This window comes from Netta rufina (assembly GCF_964035555.1).
Source record: "Netta rufina genome assembly, chromosome: 19".
In the NCBI taxonomy this organism is placed as follows: domain Eukaryota; kingdom Metazoa; phylum Chordata; class Aves; order Anseriformes; family Anatidae; genus Netta; species Netta rufina.
The window spans coordinates 7,140,200-7,155,554 of NC_140143.1; the positions used below are offsets into that span (position 1 = coordinate 7,140,200).

General features: G+C 38.4%; 1 protein-coding gene across 1 annotated transcript; it reads right to left on the bottom strand.

Annotated features, from left to right (window-relative positions):
• Nucleotides 1–3,411: 3,411 nt before the first annotated feature.
• FN3KRP (fructosamine 3 kinase related protein) lies at nt 3,412–10,458 on the bottom strand. The gene is made up of 6 exons (XM_084298410.1): nt 10,297–10,458; nt 7,979–8,130; nt 7,198–7,289; nt 6,619–6,701; nt 6,089–6,211; nt 3,412–5,331 (listed from the first exon to the last, which is right to left on the bottom strand). The coding sequence occupies exons 1-6, from the start codon at nt 10,435–10,437 to the stop codon at nt 4,993–4,995; spliced, it is 930 nt and encodes a 309-aa protein (XP_084154536.1). The 5' UTR covers nt 10,438–10,458; the 3' UTR covers nt 3,412–4,992.
• Between the last annotated feature and the right edge of the window lie 4,897 nt (nt 10,459–15,355).

A 15,355-nucleotide genomic window follows, 5' to 3' on the forward strand; every position in this document is an offset into this window, starting at 1 on the left:
ATTTATGTGAGCAGAACGTTGTTTATAGATTAAGAGGACAAGCTGGAAAAATGCAGCTCATGACTGGAGTCAGAAACACCAATTGAGTACGCAGAAAAGTACTCAAAAGTGGTGAGAAGCCACATTCCAGGTTACCTTAGCTATACCTTTCCACTATTTGTTTAAAATAAGTATTGACTCTTCTAGCAATCCTTCTATGAAGTCCAGCTGTAATATTTTATACCATTCACATCACTCACATCCTAGCTGTCAAATAGATTACCAACAAAAGAGCTACAGAAAGTGGTGTTGGGGTGAGGTAGAGACAAAGTTAAATCACAGTAAACATGTGCACTTACACCCAAAGCAACTTGATTATGGTCGTGATCTTGAGCAGTTTGAGGCAGTTAGATCATATGACTAGATAGTGAAAATGCAAAGCAATTTGGATTTCAGGATATACGATGCCCTAAGGAGTGCCCTACCTTTAGGCCAATGGTCTCCAACTGCTGAAAAGAAGGAATCATGCTGTAGGTTGCAACTGAGCACCTGGGGAAAGGAGTGAAGTACTTGGGCAACAAAACAGACAAGGAGCAAATAACTTTTTTTTTCTTCACATTCTCCAATTTACCTGTTAAGAAGGGGGGGAAAGGGGGAACAAGGACAGTGAGTGTTCATCCACAATGTTACTACTGAAGCCCAAATTTTTGCAGTCCAGTCCACTACGGATCTTTTCTACAATTTCCAGTGAAGATGTCAATAGGTGTCTCTAACACCTCTCTGAGCATTCTGACATTCTACTTTTGTTTAAACCAGGAAGAGGACTGGTTTAATACAAATATATTGCATCACATATAGAGAGTAGCCAAGAGATAGGCCAGATTTCCATTTGCTTCCATTCTGGATCAATATTTAACCAGGTGAATTGCCTAGTTTCCTAACATTTCTGTTTCCTAACATTTCTGTTCATGCTATTTAATAGAATCCAATTCCACCCCCCTGCCATGGGCAGGGACACCTCCCACCAGCCCAGGTTGCTCAGAGCCCCATCCACCCTGGCCTTGGGCACTGCCAGGGATGGGACATCCACAGCCTCTCTGGGAAGCCTGTTCCAGTGCCTCACCACCCTCATGGCAACAAAATTCTTGTCAAGAAGAGTTCCCAGTCAAGCAGCTTCAAACATGAAGTAAAACAGTTCATAAGCGTTCCAGATGGGCTAGAGGGACCAGTCTGAAAACACCCAGCAGACCTCCATGAACCCTGGCTGCACAGCCCATTCAGCACCACGGCCAGGGCCTGCAGGAAGACACCAACTACATCAACCGCATCGCAAGGGAGCAGAAAACCGGTGAGGGGCTGCAGAGGACTCAGTGCCTGAGTGCTGCTGGCCTCTGGGCTTGAGAGCTCTCCTCAGGATCATGCTGTAGTGGGGTTTGTAATTGTTTACTTGCCCTACTCTTCTTGTTTAGTTCTCCTTCTAACATCTGTTTTCTGATATACCTCAGGTTGTACAGAAGACAGATATTCCCATGCATGCCCAGGAAAAGATTATTTACTTCTCCACTGGGAGAAGAGCATGTAAAGAATCACAGGAAAACAAAGCAGCTATACAGGACTGCGTAAGCCAAGAACTAGAAAAGACTTCCCATCATAAAAACCTCTCTTCTTTTGATAGAAGTTACAGTTGCTCAGTGAAGAACTATCAAAGGACAAATTATTCAGAGCTCCTTTAATCCTGTAGATGTGATTTTCAATACAATTGCACAGGCTGTAGCTCAGTATACAATATTAGCTATCCCTTGGGAAATTCCAGTGAATTCTTTGAGATTTCATTGAAGAGTGCATTGAAAATAATTATTTTTTAAAATAACAATAATTAAAAATAATTGTGATTCTGGTGTGCCTTAACTACCAGATGTGATCCATCTCGTGAAGAGACTCAAGTTATAACACACTCTCAAGATGTTTCTACAATACGTAAGTATACATACACTGCATGTTAAAAAAAATAAAAAATGAGTGGTTCTTTTATCCTTTTTCCTTGCCCAAATAAGAATGGAAAGGGAGCAAAATTATCACACAGAACTAGGAAATATGAAATGAGAATATGGGTAAAAGGAAACATGGCTTGCCACATTCAGAATGTGTGGAGGGAGCCAAGAAGAAGGAATAGATTAGAAGGAAAAGCAGGCTATAGCCAGCTTTGAACTAGAGAGAATAAGATAATTAACAAAGGCATGCCTGGAACACAAAGAACAACAAAATGACCAAAGAGAATTGTAAGAATGGAAAAGAGCTATACAATATAAAATTTTAAAAAGTTACCTTATAGAACTGCAGCAGTTTCTTCTTTAGGGTTCACTAGCAGCCTGCTTTCAGAAGAAAAGATCTCTTCCTCTTCTTCATCTTCTAATTAAACTGCTGTGTATTAGAACTCAAAACTAAGGCATCCAGGGTATAACTTGCTATTACGTCCCATTTGCATTCCTCCTCACACACCTATCATTTTTAGTTGTTGCACAAAACAGATTAAAAAAAAAAAAAGATTAGCCTACTATCCCTAAAACTCTAAACACAATTGTTTCTACTTATATAATTTGCATACAACTCAATTTTCCTTCAGTCACAAAAAAATATTTTGTTCCTCTTCTACTGGGAAAAGGTGATCTTTGAAGACTCAGTATTTATCACTTTAGCCTATGACTGACAGAAAATCCACATTCACTACTACTTTTCATCTTCCAGTGATAACAAGTATTTAAGCAAAATAAACATGATTTGTTGAAGTTTTGTAAAGAGTAACCTCATTAAATGACTTCTAACTTTACTATCCTAGAATCATTAAGGTTGGAAAAGACCTCTAAAATCATCTAGTCCAATCGTCCACCTACTGACAACACTGCCCACTAAACCATGTCCCTAAGTACCACATCTACCCTTTCCTTAAACACCCCCAGGGACAGTGACTCCACTACTCCCCTGGGCAACCTGTTCCAATGCCTGACCACTACTTCTGATAAGAATTTTTTTTCCTAATATCCAACCTATGAAGACATGGAAATGATCTGTTAAGGGATCTAACCAGAGTTGACTGCTGAGTACATTTCCTCAACTAGTTTCACTAAGCTGTGTTAAATTTGTGTGAAAGGTGTAAGGATATGGACACAGACAGAACATTTCATCAACAGCACCCAAATAGCTGGCAAAACACACAAAGTTTGAAGTCACAGTATCATTCAATCTTATCTGCATGTTGTATGTTCTCTCCAATGACACACTGCTTCTGATCAAAATCTATGACTGTGGTCCTATCAGCCACTTTGACCATAACTGTCTAACAGGCTAGGGACTTTTAACAGGCCAGAACAAGTAGCTCCCCAAGAATGAAAGCAAGCCATGAAGTTTTAATTCAGAAAACAGAGACAACAATGATCAATGGAGAAACTTTTTATTTAAGCCACAAGATAAAAGTGATTCTACTGAGCAGAGCTTTAAAACTCTTCATAGCAAAAGTTAAACAGCCAGTGAGAAGAGGGATAGAACTAAGGAAAAGTTGTATCAAGTGATTGTCTTCTCTACAATTGCTTCATACTCTTACAAACAACAGCAACTAGAAAACCCTCAAATCTGTCAGTATATCCTGTAAAAATCATTTTTAATTAAGTCATTCTCAAACATTCAAAATTCACGTTAGGCATCATGCATTTCTCTCACCTAGCTGGCACGCCTGCACTGAATGACTTAATTACTGCAGTATCATTACCAGCCTATATCAAAAACAAAAGTTAGAATTTGAGTATTATTTTGCAAGTACAATAAATAGCTAGTCTGCAAAGCTATTGTTACAGAATTACAGAATTTCTGGTAATGGTGGAGAGCTGCTGTTCTGTGAGTTACATTTTAACTCCTTTTGGTTTCATGTCTCTTATCCTACCAGCTAGAAAGTGCACTTAGTAGGGAATGAAAAACAGTAAATTATCTTACGGCATCTGTAGTCTAGATTACAGAAAATTTATGTGAAGACCATACCACGCTCAGATGGCATTGTCCTGTCGGCAATGACAGCAATCAAAAAGTGCATCTTTTTATTAGTGAGAGAGGACATCTTCACATGGTGTATAAAAGAAGAGTGTCTTACCTGAAAAGATCTGCTTTAAGATTGCATGCTATGGGACAAAAGCATCATCCAGAAAAGAAAACAGAGGTAGTTCAGGTAAAAACAAAATTGTTCTAGAGTGGGAACTAGCTGAGCAGAAAGCACAGAAGAGCCTGAAGGAATGTCATGAGACACCAAAATACATACGCCAGAAAAATTTCTAAGCAATTTCACACTGCTTTGCAACAGAATACGAAGCAGTCTCCATCCAACAGAATCACATTAACAAAATGATTAGCAAGTCCAAATCACTTTTTACAGTTCCAATTATGCAGTTGTCTTGTTGACTTTCAAAATACTTCATTGTTCCCATGCACATAACTGGAAATGAAGAGCTTATAGAATCTGAGCAATCAATCATGGAAGAGACAGGAGTAACAGCAAAAAATGATGAACTAACTACTCTTTTAGCCATCTGCTCAGTAACTGATAAAAGCAATCTTCCATTTCACAACAGCTTCTCTAATATTTTCCACTAGGGTGCAAATGCAAACTCCAGCATTTCTCTGCTCTGAAAAACAACTGGTCCCTAATAGAACCTGTTCCAAATCATTTATGCTTTAGTGTTTGATTCTATTAACTTGTCTAGTCTCAAGCCTACAATGCCTTCTTGACACTGATGGACCTTTTATGCAAAAGAGTAAGCTCCTTCCTTAGATAGTTCCCTCTCCAACTATGTTAAAAAGGAATGAATATGCTATACCTGGTATTCAGCAGGAATCACTGATTCTGCGTCTTTAGTTGTGAAAAGAGGGTCAAGGGTCTAGCAACTATATTAACATTACCATTCCTGTAGTTGCAACACCAAGTATGTGGTTTGCCAAGCAACACAGGAAGCATCCAGCTTGAGCAGAAAGTCACTTGACCAGATTTCTCATAATGTTTAGAGAAGACCCTCTGTACCCTGTACCAAAATGGTTCCAATGGTTCATGTAGTGAAAAAGCTGATAAAGCTTGAGGCGCTTCTCAAACCCTGGAGCTTTGGGAATTTTACTGTGATAAGCAGAGTAAAAAGAGCTAGTGAAGCCACCAAACATCCCTGCTATTGCAAGCTCATACTCTGAATGGCCATAGAAAGAAGCTGGATCGAAGATAATTGGACCAGAATCATCCTCTGCTACATTTCCTCCCCAGAGATCTCCATGCAGGAGGGCAGGAACAATTTCTACATCACAGAACAAACTGGGTATCTTCAACTGCAGGGGAAAAAAAAGCAAGACATATCAATGATAAATTTAAAGTGAATGATCATAGGGCTTTATGCATGCAAAGGTTGCAAAGCGTGAATTCAAAGTTCTACTAAGTCAGTTAACAAAAAACTTCAATTCAAACAGCATAGGGCCTGGTCAAAAGAGATGCTGATAAAATCAAGAGGATTTCTATTTTTACATAAAAGCCAGCAACTGAACACATTTCATCCAAATGTTTTCCTAGCATTAAAAAAAATCCAAAATGTAAAACTCCATTTAGTGCTGTAATATTGATCAGCTTTATAAATAATGAAAAATAAAACCCACTTCATTATTAAAAGGCTCAGGAATTTCTTATTAACATTGAAGAAATTTCTACAAACTAGCACACAAATACACAATACTGCTGTCAGTTCAGCATATGCAAACATTAAACAAAGAGAGGATGTGCAGAACAGCATTCCCTACATACATTTCTCATCATGAACATGTTCCAGGGAATGAGAATGTGAACTTGATCTAGTATTTCCCAAACAGTAAGGCAAAGCGCTGTCTGGCACACATTCACTTTGGAATTTAGGGTGAGTTGACAAAGCCAGTATTCCTTAAAATAAAGGGCATTTTATAATCCCTAAAAGTTGGAATCTCTTACCAACAGAGCCTGAGGCATAACGACAAGCAGAAGCTTTGTTTTATGAAAAGAAAATCTAAAGGACTGATACTTAGCTAACGCTATTTTGACAACAGAGAGATCTTCTTCTACCTGAAGTTGTGCCCAAAGTTCTCTTGCTTCCCTGTCTCCTGAATTCTTTTCAATCATGTCCATCTGGGGCTGGATTCTTTGCTTGGCAAAGAAAGTCACCCAGTCAGTCTGCCAGTCGTTCACCTGAAAGGACAGGATTGGAGATGTTGGTTCTATACCACAGAAGAGATGGATTTTCTTTTATCAAATAAAACTTTGGAGTATTTTACAGTTTTTATGCTGATAGCATCCAGAACACTAAATGCTACTATTTTAATAGAATACTACCTTAAAACATTAAGTTATGGGAAAAATAGTTTTCACTGAGCAATAAAAGACAAAAATATCAAAAGATATGATTATCTGATGCACCTGTATGTGCCATCCAAGGCACAACTTTCCTTTGTGGGCTAAAAAATGTTTCTTTCTTCTTTTTCTGTTGCCATAGATAAAAACGCATTTCCATTATATTATTTTTGGCCCTTTGTGTGTGACTCAAGGCAAAATAAGATAAACTTAAAGTTCTGTCAGTCTCATGAAGTACAACCTACCTGTGGAAGATAGCCACAGCAGGTAACTGTATGAAAGCCAAATTGATCCACAAACTGGACTTCCATTTGCCCTTGACCTTTACCTTTCAAACCAAAGACAAAAATCCAATACCAATGACAAGATTCTAAGTATCTAAAATACAAATGGACCTTAAAAGTTATAGGGTACCATATTTTTTTTACTGAGAATAAAAAAATCACGCTTTAATATACTTTGTCACAATGCCTTTTGCTATTGCTTTTTTAACGTTAAAGCTTAAATATAAAGTAACTACATTATGATCTTCGAAATTACATTTTGAGGTAGCATTATCTCCTCTGATACCATATCCTTGCAGAAACTGTGGTTTAGGATCCCAAATTGAATAAATGTTTTGCTTACATAGGCCCAAAAGAGAACAAACAAAAGCAAAAAAGATGACCCCACTCCCCACCCAGCCTGATAGTTTCTTCCAAATCTATTTTCATGACATCATTAGTGGAAGAAGACAAACTTATCCCAAAGTAACAGGAGCTAATATAACTGCTTTGTAAATTATTATTAACTAGGTTAAATTCGCAAAGAGCTGTATACCATACCAACTGTGCTCTCTTCTTTCTTCAGCTTCTCTCCAAGTTGCTGGTTATGAAGGTGGAGATCAGCCAGCTGTGTTCCAAGCTTTGCTGAATGTCTAAGAAACAAAAGCATTTTTAGCAACAGAGACACGAGTTAATCCTGTTCTTAACATTCAAGGAATTACTTGGGAAGTTTTATCAAGCAACTGAAAGTTTTGCATCTACACCAAAGTATGTTTTCAAAATATTCTGGCCTATTCACACCTCTTCTTCCGAAAAAAGGTTACGTATTAACATTGAACGAAATATACTTCTATGGTTGTTTCTGATAACACTAATAAAAATCGAAGTGAGAGAAACCATAAGTTTAATAACAACACAAATTCATCAATTCCAATTTCTGTCTGGTATCACTTCTGCATTAATTTAAGTAAGATATCTGTAAAGAAAAGCATGCACATTATGCATATTCCTTGTTAAACCTTCTTTGGGAGATGAAGCAAAACAATCATCATCCTCTTCTTTATACCTCTGTCAGTCACTCTGTCTTCTCTAACAGGTATAGAAGGCAGAAGAGTAAGATGGCCCTCATTTATCTATTTTTAAATAAAAGCTTATCCTTTACACAGTTCGGAAAAGTCTTACAGTAACTACAAGCAACTTGTAGAGCCAGTTGCCTCCCATGTTAATGAAATTATGGTATTTTTCCTGTCTCAAACAAAAAATTCCCTTCTGAAAACAAATGATTCAATTGGTCTAACAGTAAAAATTTCTGAAAGGAAGTAATGAAAATACTATGTTTTACCTGTTTAAGCCTCTCATTTCTAAATGTTCCATCACAAACAGAGTACTGACCCCAGGCAGTTCTATAACTTTGATGGGTTTAGGCACTTTTATTGTCTGCGTTTTCAAGATGGCTTCTAAACTTGCCATTTCTCCCTCAAACATTCTTCTAGCCTGCCAAAGGAAAGCATTAATCTCTATTAATACCAGTCACAGATAAACAAGACTTTCATAAAACCAAACAAGGCTATAAACATTACATAAAAAAATAGGGGCAAATGGATTACCACATGTACAAGACAGAGATAAATCCATACCACCAGACCTGATACCCATTTTAGAATTACAGAAGTTTCACCTCATAAACTGATTTCATGAAAACAACTTAGTTTACAGCATTTTCTATAAACACCAAACCAACTTCATCTGTTGGAGTGTAATTTGTATACACAAAATGTAAGCAATATATCATTAACTCATTATGAAACAAATAACTAGAAACATATGTGCCACATATATCATTGAGAGTCTAGAAGGGTAGTGCTGGTGTTCATATTTTTCATGGCTTTCCTGGCATAGACTGCTTAGTAAGATGGATGATCCTCAAAACAATTTGTAGTATTCCCTGAACTATTTATTTTGCCTCACTGGAAAAAAAAATCGTAAAATAAAAATCAATGATAGCAGACAAGCACCCCATAACACACTAGCACACAGAAGCTCTTAGAAACCAAGTCACTACCAATAGCATTTCCTTTGAACATGTTCTTAATTCAGGACCCTTTTCTGATATTGTTATTCACATTAAGTAAAATCTATTCTCTTGAGTTGCTCTACTGACATCAGTGGTGTTTGTCACATGAATGCTTCTTTAGAACAGTTACAGAGGTCGCAGAAGAGGGCATATAGAAAATCTACAGTATTTGCTGAAAGAAAAAACAGCGAAATATAGTGAATAAAATAGAATATTACCCTCTAGTACTAATACACAAGACACAGTCAGAGGACTGTTTACAATAGGTTTGGATAAAAATTCTGAAGCCTACAAGAAAAATTGCTGAATTACTGAGACTCGCAATACCTTTGAAAATTAGTTAATACTGTATCTCTATATAAAGCACTATAATTAGTTCAAGTCAGATGATAACTTTAATAGAATTTTTTTAAAATATAGCATTTTCTAGAGAACTTTATTTTTTCTAAAGAAACTGCTGATATACATCCGTTGCGGCATACACTGCACAGCACTGGAATAGTTTGGCAAAAGTTTGCTTGAATCAGCACTCTGAACCCACTGACTAAGACAAAATAATAGAAAGTGATTACTAGGTAGGAAATCTTTCCAGATTTTTTATCACCAGCCCTATCTTGTAAACAGCTGGATTTAATACCTAAACACACATTAGTCAAAAACCTAAGTGGAATGGCTACACTGCTATCCATTCAAACTATTTTCAGTCTCACGTAGAGAATAACCTTTCAGTATTTCCTTGTGTTATCACCTCAGTGCCTTTGATCTTCCCTCCAGCTCCCTGATATGACCAGGTGGTGTAAATAAATTTGAAGTACATGTAGTTGCATACATCCATTCAAAAACACTTATTTGCTATTAAAGGTAAATACAAGTTCTGACTTTATTCCAGCAAACTGTTCACTTGACAGCCCCAAGTGCAGAGTCCCTTTAAAGTAAATTCCACCGCATCTTTGCTTTTCCAATAAGCACGTCATACAGGTACATTGTGCTATGCTTATCACTATCAAACGCAGGTTGCTGCCTTCTACGCTAACTGGTACCAGATACTGAAAGGACAAAGCAGAAACTCTTGATCATGGAAGATATCATTTATTGAGAAAAACTGTTTCATATTGCAATAAAATACTGTTTTTGTTACAGTAAAAAAGATACCTACCCTCAGGCACTAACTTTACCCCTCCTATAGGCTGCACTTGACACTTGCAGTGTACACAGAAGCAGTGGCACCACCACCTGCACCATGGCAGAGTTGTTTCCAACCCAGGCCACTTTATGATTACTAATGCCCCAATTAACACCAACCTGCCCGTGTCCTATGCGCTGTAGGCACCCAGCGCTGACACCACACCAGCCACAGGCTCACAGGGAAGAAGCCAGAGAATGAAGGAGACCTTTTACCCCGGCAGCAAGCCACCAGCCTACCTATATTTTATTACCTGAGGCCAGCCGGCAAACCTGCCTTTCTCCCTCTCTCAAGAAGAAGCGGAGCCCAGCCCGCCGCCCGCCTCCTCAGGGCAGCCGCCCTCATGGAACCCCCTGCCCCTACCCGAGTGCCCACCACACGCGTTCCCCCCTCACTCCCCCACCTCCGGCTTGGCGTTGCTCTTCACGTACACCCGCCCGCTGTCCGTCTCATAGCTCTGGCCCTCGCTGATGCAGCCGCCGCCCGAGTGCCCGGTTGCCCGCAGCACGGTGGTGCCCAGCTCTCGCTTCAGCGCGGCCTCCATGCTGCCGGCCGGGCCCCGTGCGGAGCCGAGCCTGCGCCGCGCGGCTGAGGCGGGGCCCACAAAATGGCGGCTGCGCCTGAGGCAGCGGGGAAAGGGGGCGGTTGGTTGGCGTTGTGGTATGTACATCGCCGGTCAGGGCGACTGGCCAAAGGCGAGGGCTTGGCTGTCAGTGTTTGGGAGGGTACCGAAGGAGTTGCTTCTTCCCCGATAGGGAAGGGAGAAGTGCGGAATTCCTCCTCAGAGAATTCTGAAAATTCCCTCGCTTGAGGGAGCGATGTGGTTGTGGCCGAGGAGGAGGAGAAGGAGAAGGTGCCTCGCCGTCCTTGCTGCCTGCCCTTCCTGAAACGGACAGTCCCGGCAGGCTTGGGCAGGATGCGAGACACTGGCAGCAGAAATCCTCTTTTTTCTTGAAAGTAGTTTGTGCTGTACAGAGCATGTAAGCCTGCTTGAAACGCGTGCCCTGAGTGTGGTGGATTCCTTCCTCCTACACATACAGAGGATGCAGTTGTCAAGGAAAAACACATTGTGGTAGGGAAACATATGTAATAAAGGTAATAATTTTACATATTCAGGTTCAATGCAGTGAGCTTTCTGGCTATTATAAAGGTGCGCACTCAAATTCATTCTGCTACTCAACATTAATAAGAACAGCTTAGTAAGAACAGTGACTAACAGCGGACGCTGGCCAGTGTAAGTCTGAAGTCAGTCAGTCTTCTCCCCATTGGAACTTGTTGCCTACTTGGCAAGTAATTTTGTATCTAAAATACAAATTTCCAAGTGTAGAAGTTAGAAGAGTTCCTATTGATCATTTATTCATGTCCTTGTTAGGGCACAACTGTATATTTTGATTTTCTAGTATTTTCTTAAATGTTTGTGGTCTTGCTTATTGCAATCACCAAGGTCATCTTTTGTTATTCCTGACAACATCCCTACTCATCTCCTACGCTGATTTGCCTTGTTTGGGGTTTGTGAGTATTTTTCTGTGCTGAGCAATTTAGACACCTGTGGATATGCATCTGTTGCTATGTTGTAGATTAGACAAATAGCAGCTCAGAATAATTTAGAGGAATTGATGTGCACTTTCAAATTTTAATTGGGATTCCATTTTGGAAATTTGTTTTTGTTTTTGTTTTAATGTGGGACTGGCACAATTTAGAGTTCTCAAATATTTCCAGGGCAGCAGCAAAATGACAAGTGGTGAAAGGACTGAAGTTCTTTATTTTCAGCATTCTTTCTACCTTACATTTTCAAGAGTTTGCCTATGTCTTTTTTTTTTTTTTTTTTTTTTTTCCTTTTTTAAATCTGGACTTTTTTGAGAAACTATTTTGAATTTGGTATAATGTCTGGACTGATTTTTTTTTTTTTTTTTTTTTTGCTATGCTTATATGTTTCTACAGAGCCTGCACATATCATCGATGTGTTGTGCTTGTACCAAATCCAAAATTTGTGAGGTTTCTTAGTCTTATGAGATCAGCTGTACCATAATTGTTTGTGTGCATGATGTATTTACTTTCTTGGAAAGCACTTGATGTGTGAAGATGCTTTTGAGAGCAAATGAACTACACATTTTGCGTACAAGAAATTTGGCATCTCAGTTTTGTCAGACTTACTGCATATACCGAGACTACCCACATGTCAAGTTTGTAATGTAATTGGTGCTTTTTAGAAGTGCATGTTCATTGTCAGTCTACAAAAATCTGAACTGACACATGATGGCCACAGCTTGGGCTTTTAGCCACTCCAGGTATGTCAAGAGCATGCCAAGTTTTGCTGGCAGAAGGTTGGTTGGATAGTGTGCATTACCTTGCCTTTTTGTGCAGTGGAGCTGTACTTCATTAAACAGTGTTGGCTGTAGAGGGCGTTATAATTTCTGGTTGTCACAGTGATAGTTTATAGCCCAAGAACCTGTGGCTTACTCAGAACGAGGGATAAATTAGTACGAGAGTATGGGAACACAAACAGAATGTGTTTTTGTGTGCAGGAATCTGTTTATCTTTTTGTAAAATTATCCTTAAACCTGCATTGCAAAGGCAATATTCAGATGACTGTAGTGGTTGATAAAGAATGATTGAGGTCATGCTGAGGGGAGACTTAATTCTTCATTTGAAGTCTAGGTGGATACTATGGAAAATGATACTGTGAGTTTTATTTCTTATTATTCTTTCTTATTGAGAGGATAAAGAGTAATGTCCATCAAGAAGATTTGCTTTTTCCTTTTGCAGTTTTTAAAAAACTATGAGATTTGGAAGGATTCAAACCCTTCTTTATTAAATAATACTTTTGCAAATTTTGGAAAATTCCCATTGTCTGATTTATTTATTTTATTTATCCCTTTGACAAGGCATTTAGAAATCAATTGGAATTAATGTTGAGTAGACTCAGTGGAGTTTGAATAGCATGAAAATATGTGGTTCAGTCTTCAAATACTAAGTTGTAGTGAATTTTCTGAACTGTCAGTAAATAATTTTTTTTCATGCCATGCTAAAAAACAACATAAAGAATATTGTAGGAGTAGAGAGCAATTGGCCTTAATTCCGTAGAATTTTATTGGGTTATACGTCTTTCTGATTGCATCTGATCAGATAGGATGTAACAGAAGTTTGGCTAAAATAATGATGCCATGCTCATTAATTACTTGGTGGACATAATATGAAGGAGCAACTGTCAGCTTGCTTTAAAAAATAGAGGTTAAGTGTTCTGGAAGAAAGCAAGACCCACAAGACACTATATTCCTGAAGGCACTACAGGGCATCTATTCGCAGGAGGCACTAGTTCTCAACTGCTCCAGGAGTTGGAGAACCAGGATTTGGAAACTGTTCTTTCATAGACATCCTTTTCAGTGTGAGTTCCAGCTTCAGCATCTTCGTAAGACAGCTGTGTGCCATCTTTGGTCTCTGTGCCATAGATTACTTATGACTAAACCATAGATTATGAAGGCTGCAAAAGTACTTACAGAGGATTTAAAAAAAAAACACAACACATTAGCCATATACTGTAGGTGTTCATGCAGTGCAGGTTTTGCCTGCTGAGCAAAGACAGCGTATACCACAAAAGGCCCTGTGGCAGTGTGGGTTGACTTTGCAATAATCCTTTCTTCCCTGCCTCCACTCTTTCTCCCCTGTATCATTCATTACTAGTTGAGTATTTTGAAAAACTTGCCATATGCTATTGGAAACACCCCCCTTTCCTCTGCCCTCTTGGGGTTCACCAACAATATTTATTATGTTCTGGTACATGTTGGCTTGCCGGCAAGATCCACAGCAGTTAACTTTCTGTTTAAAATAGTGTTTCTTTCTGTGGAGGAGAAGACAACTGGCATGCTGGGCTGCAAATTATTTGGTGAGTCATCAGTTAATATACACATCCTGAATAGAAAAGCACTGCAGCTGCTAATTTCTGTTTACTGCTTGACAGTATGCACAAGAAAAGAAAAGGTAATTGGTATGTCCAGCCTTTTATTGGTTGGTTTATATATATAAGTGGAAAATATGCATTAGAGTTTTTCAGGATCCAAGCCTCTATTTCTGTGAACATAAGAGAAATGTACTGTTGACTCCGTTTTTTTTCCTCTCCCACATCCATGGATAAGCTGAGAGGGTGGATCAGGAAGGATGTAGGAATTTCCATTACAGAAAGAGATGATTTATAAGACAGTCATTGGCATTTGCTGTTATTGCTTGGTTTTCTTTCTCTCTAAATGTAATTTGCCCTGAGAGAGAAATACGTATTTTTTAAATTACTCAAGTCAGCTGTATGAGCAGGTAAACAGAAATTAACAGAGAAGTTCTGTTATCAAAATAACAGACTGGAATAGACCTTAAGAGCAGAATTTGGCTATTGTTCTGATCATGCAGAGACATTGGAGTGTCACTGTGTCTGTTTACTGTGGCCTTCATGCCTTCATGGACTAGTTTTGAGCGGTTTCTGTAGCTGTTTCATGGGTCTGATCTGGTCTAGAATCTAAATGAAAGTGACACCAAAGCCAGAGGACTTGTTACTTGCTGCAATAAGAGAAATCCAATTTTTTTTTTTCCAGGGCTTAGTTTTTAGGTTTTGTCTTCCTCTGTTTTTGATACAGACTGCCATATTGCCAATGTGTTTAGTTGTTCGGAAATTTCTGCTTGTCAACAAAAAATTGAGAGAGATTTTTTTTTTAATTATTTTTTAAAATAATTTTAGTTATAAGTGAAGGTAAAAAAGTTTTGGCTTTTTCATTGTTTAGTTTGTTTTCAACAAGTATAGCTCCCAATTGGATGCTTGAGAGAATGTTTGGATGTTTTAATACATGCAGATCAAGAGGTTATTATTTGCAGTTCTGACTTAAGCTTAGCCTACTTGTGTTTGGCACAGCAAAAGAGTGGTAATGTGTACCATTATTTCTTCTCTTAAAAATAATACTTTCAGTTGCCCCCTGAACAGGTTGTCTTAGTGCTTGAAAGTGGGTTAGAAAATGCATTTTCTTTTCTTTTCAGTCAGATGATGGGTTAAGGATTTGTGGGTGTATTCTAGCCTCCTAGTTCCTGTATAAAGTACAGCCATGAGCTGCCCTCAAAATAAACCTGGGCTTGGCACAGATCTGTGTTCTATATGTGATTACACATAAATGTCAGATAAGTGGAAATACTCAGAAAAATTTAAACATTTCAGAATTCTACTATTTATGGCATCAAAACAGGCATTTGACAAGCATTTTATTTATTTTTTTGACAATTGAAAACTTAATATTTAAAAAACAACAACAACAACAAAAAACACAAACACAAACTTACTGTTATGAGCTTATTGTTATGAAAATGCTATTTTTTTCTTTATTTTTATTTTTTCTCTTCCATAGTGAACTTTGGGAAAAATCAAACACAGTTTCAGTAAAACAAGGTACAATGATTAGTTTGTACTTCATCCTTTTTCTTATGGCATC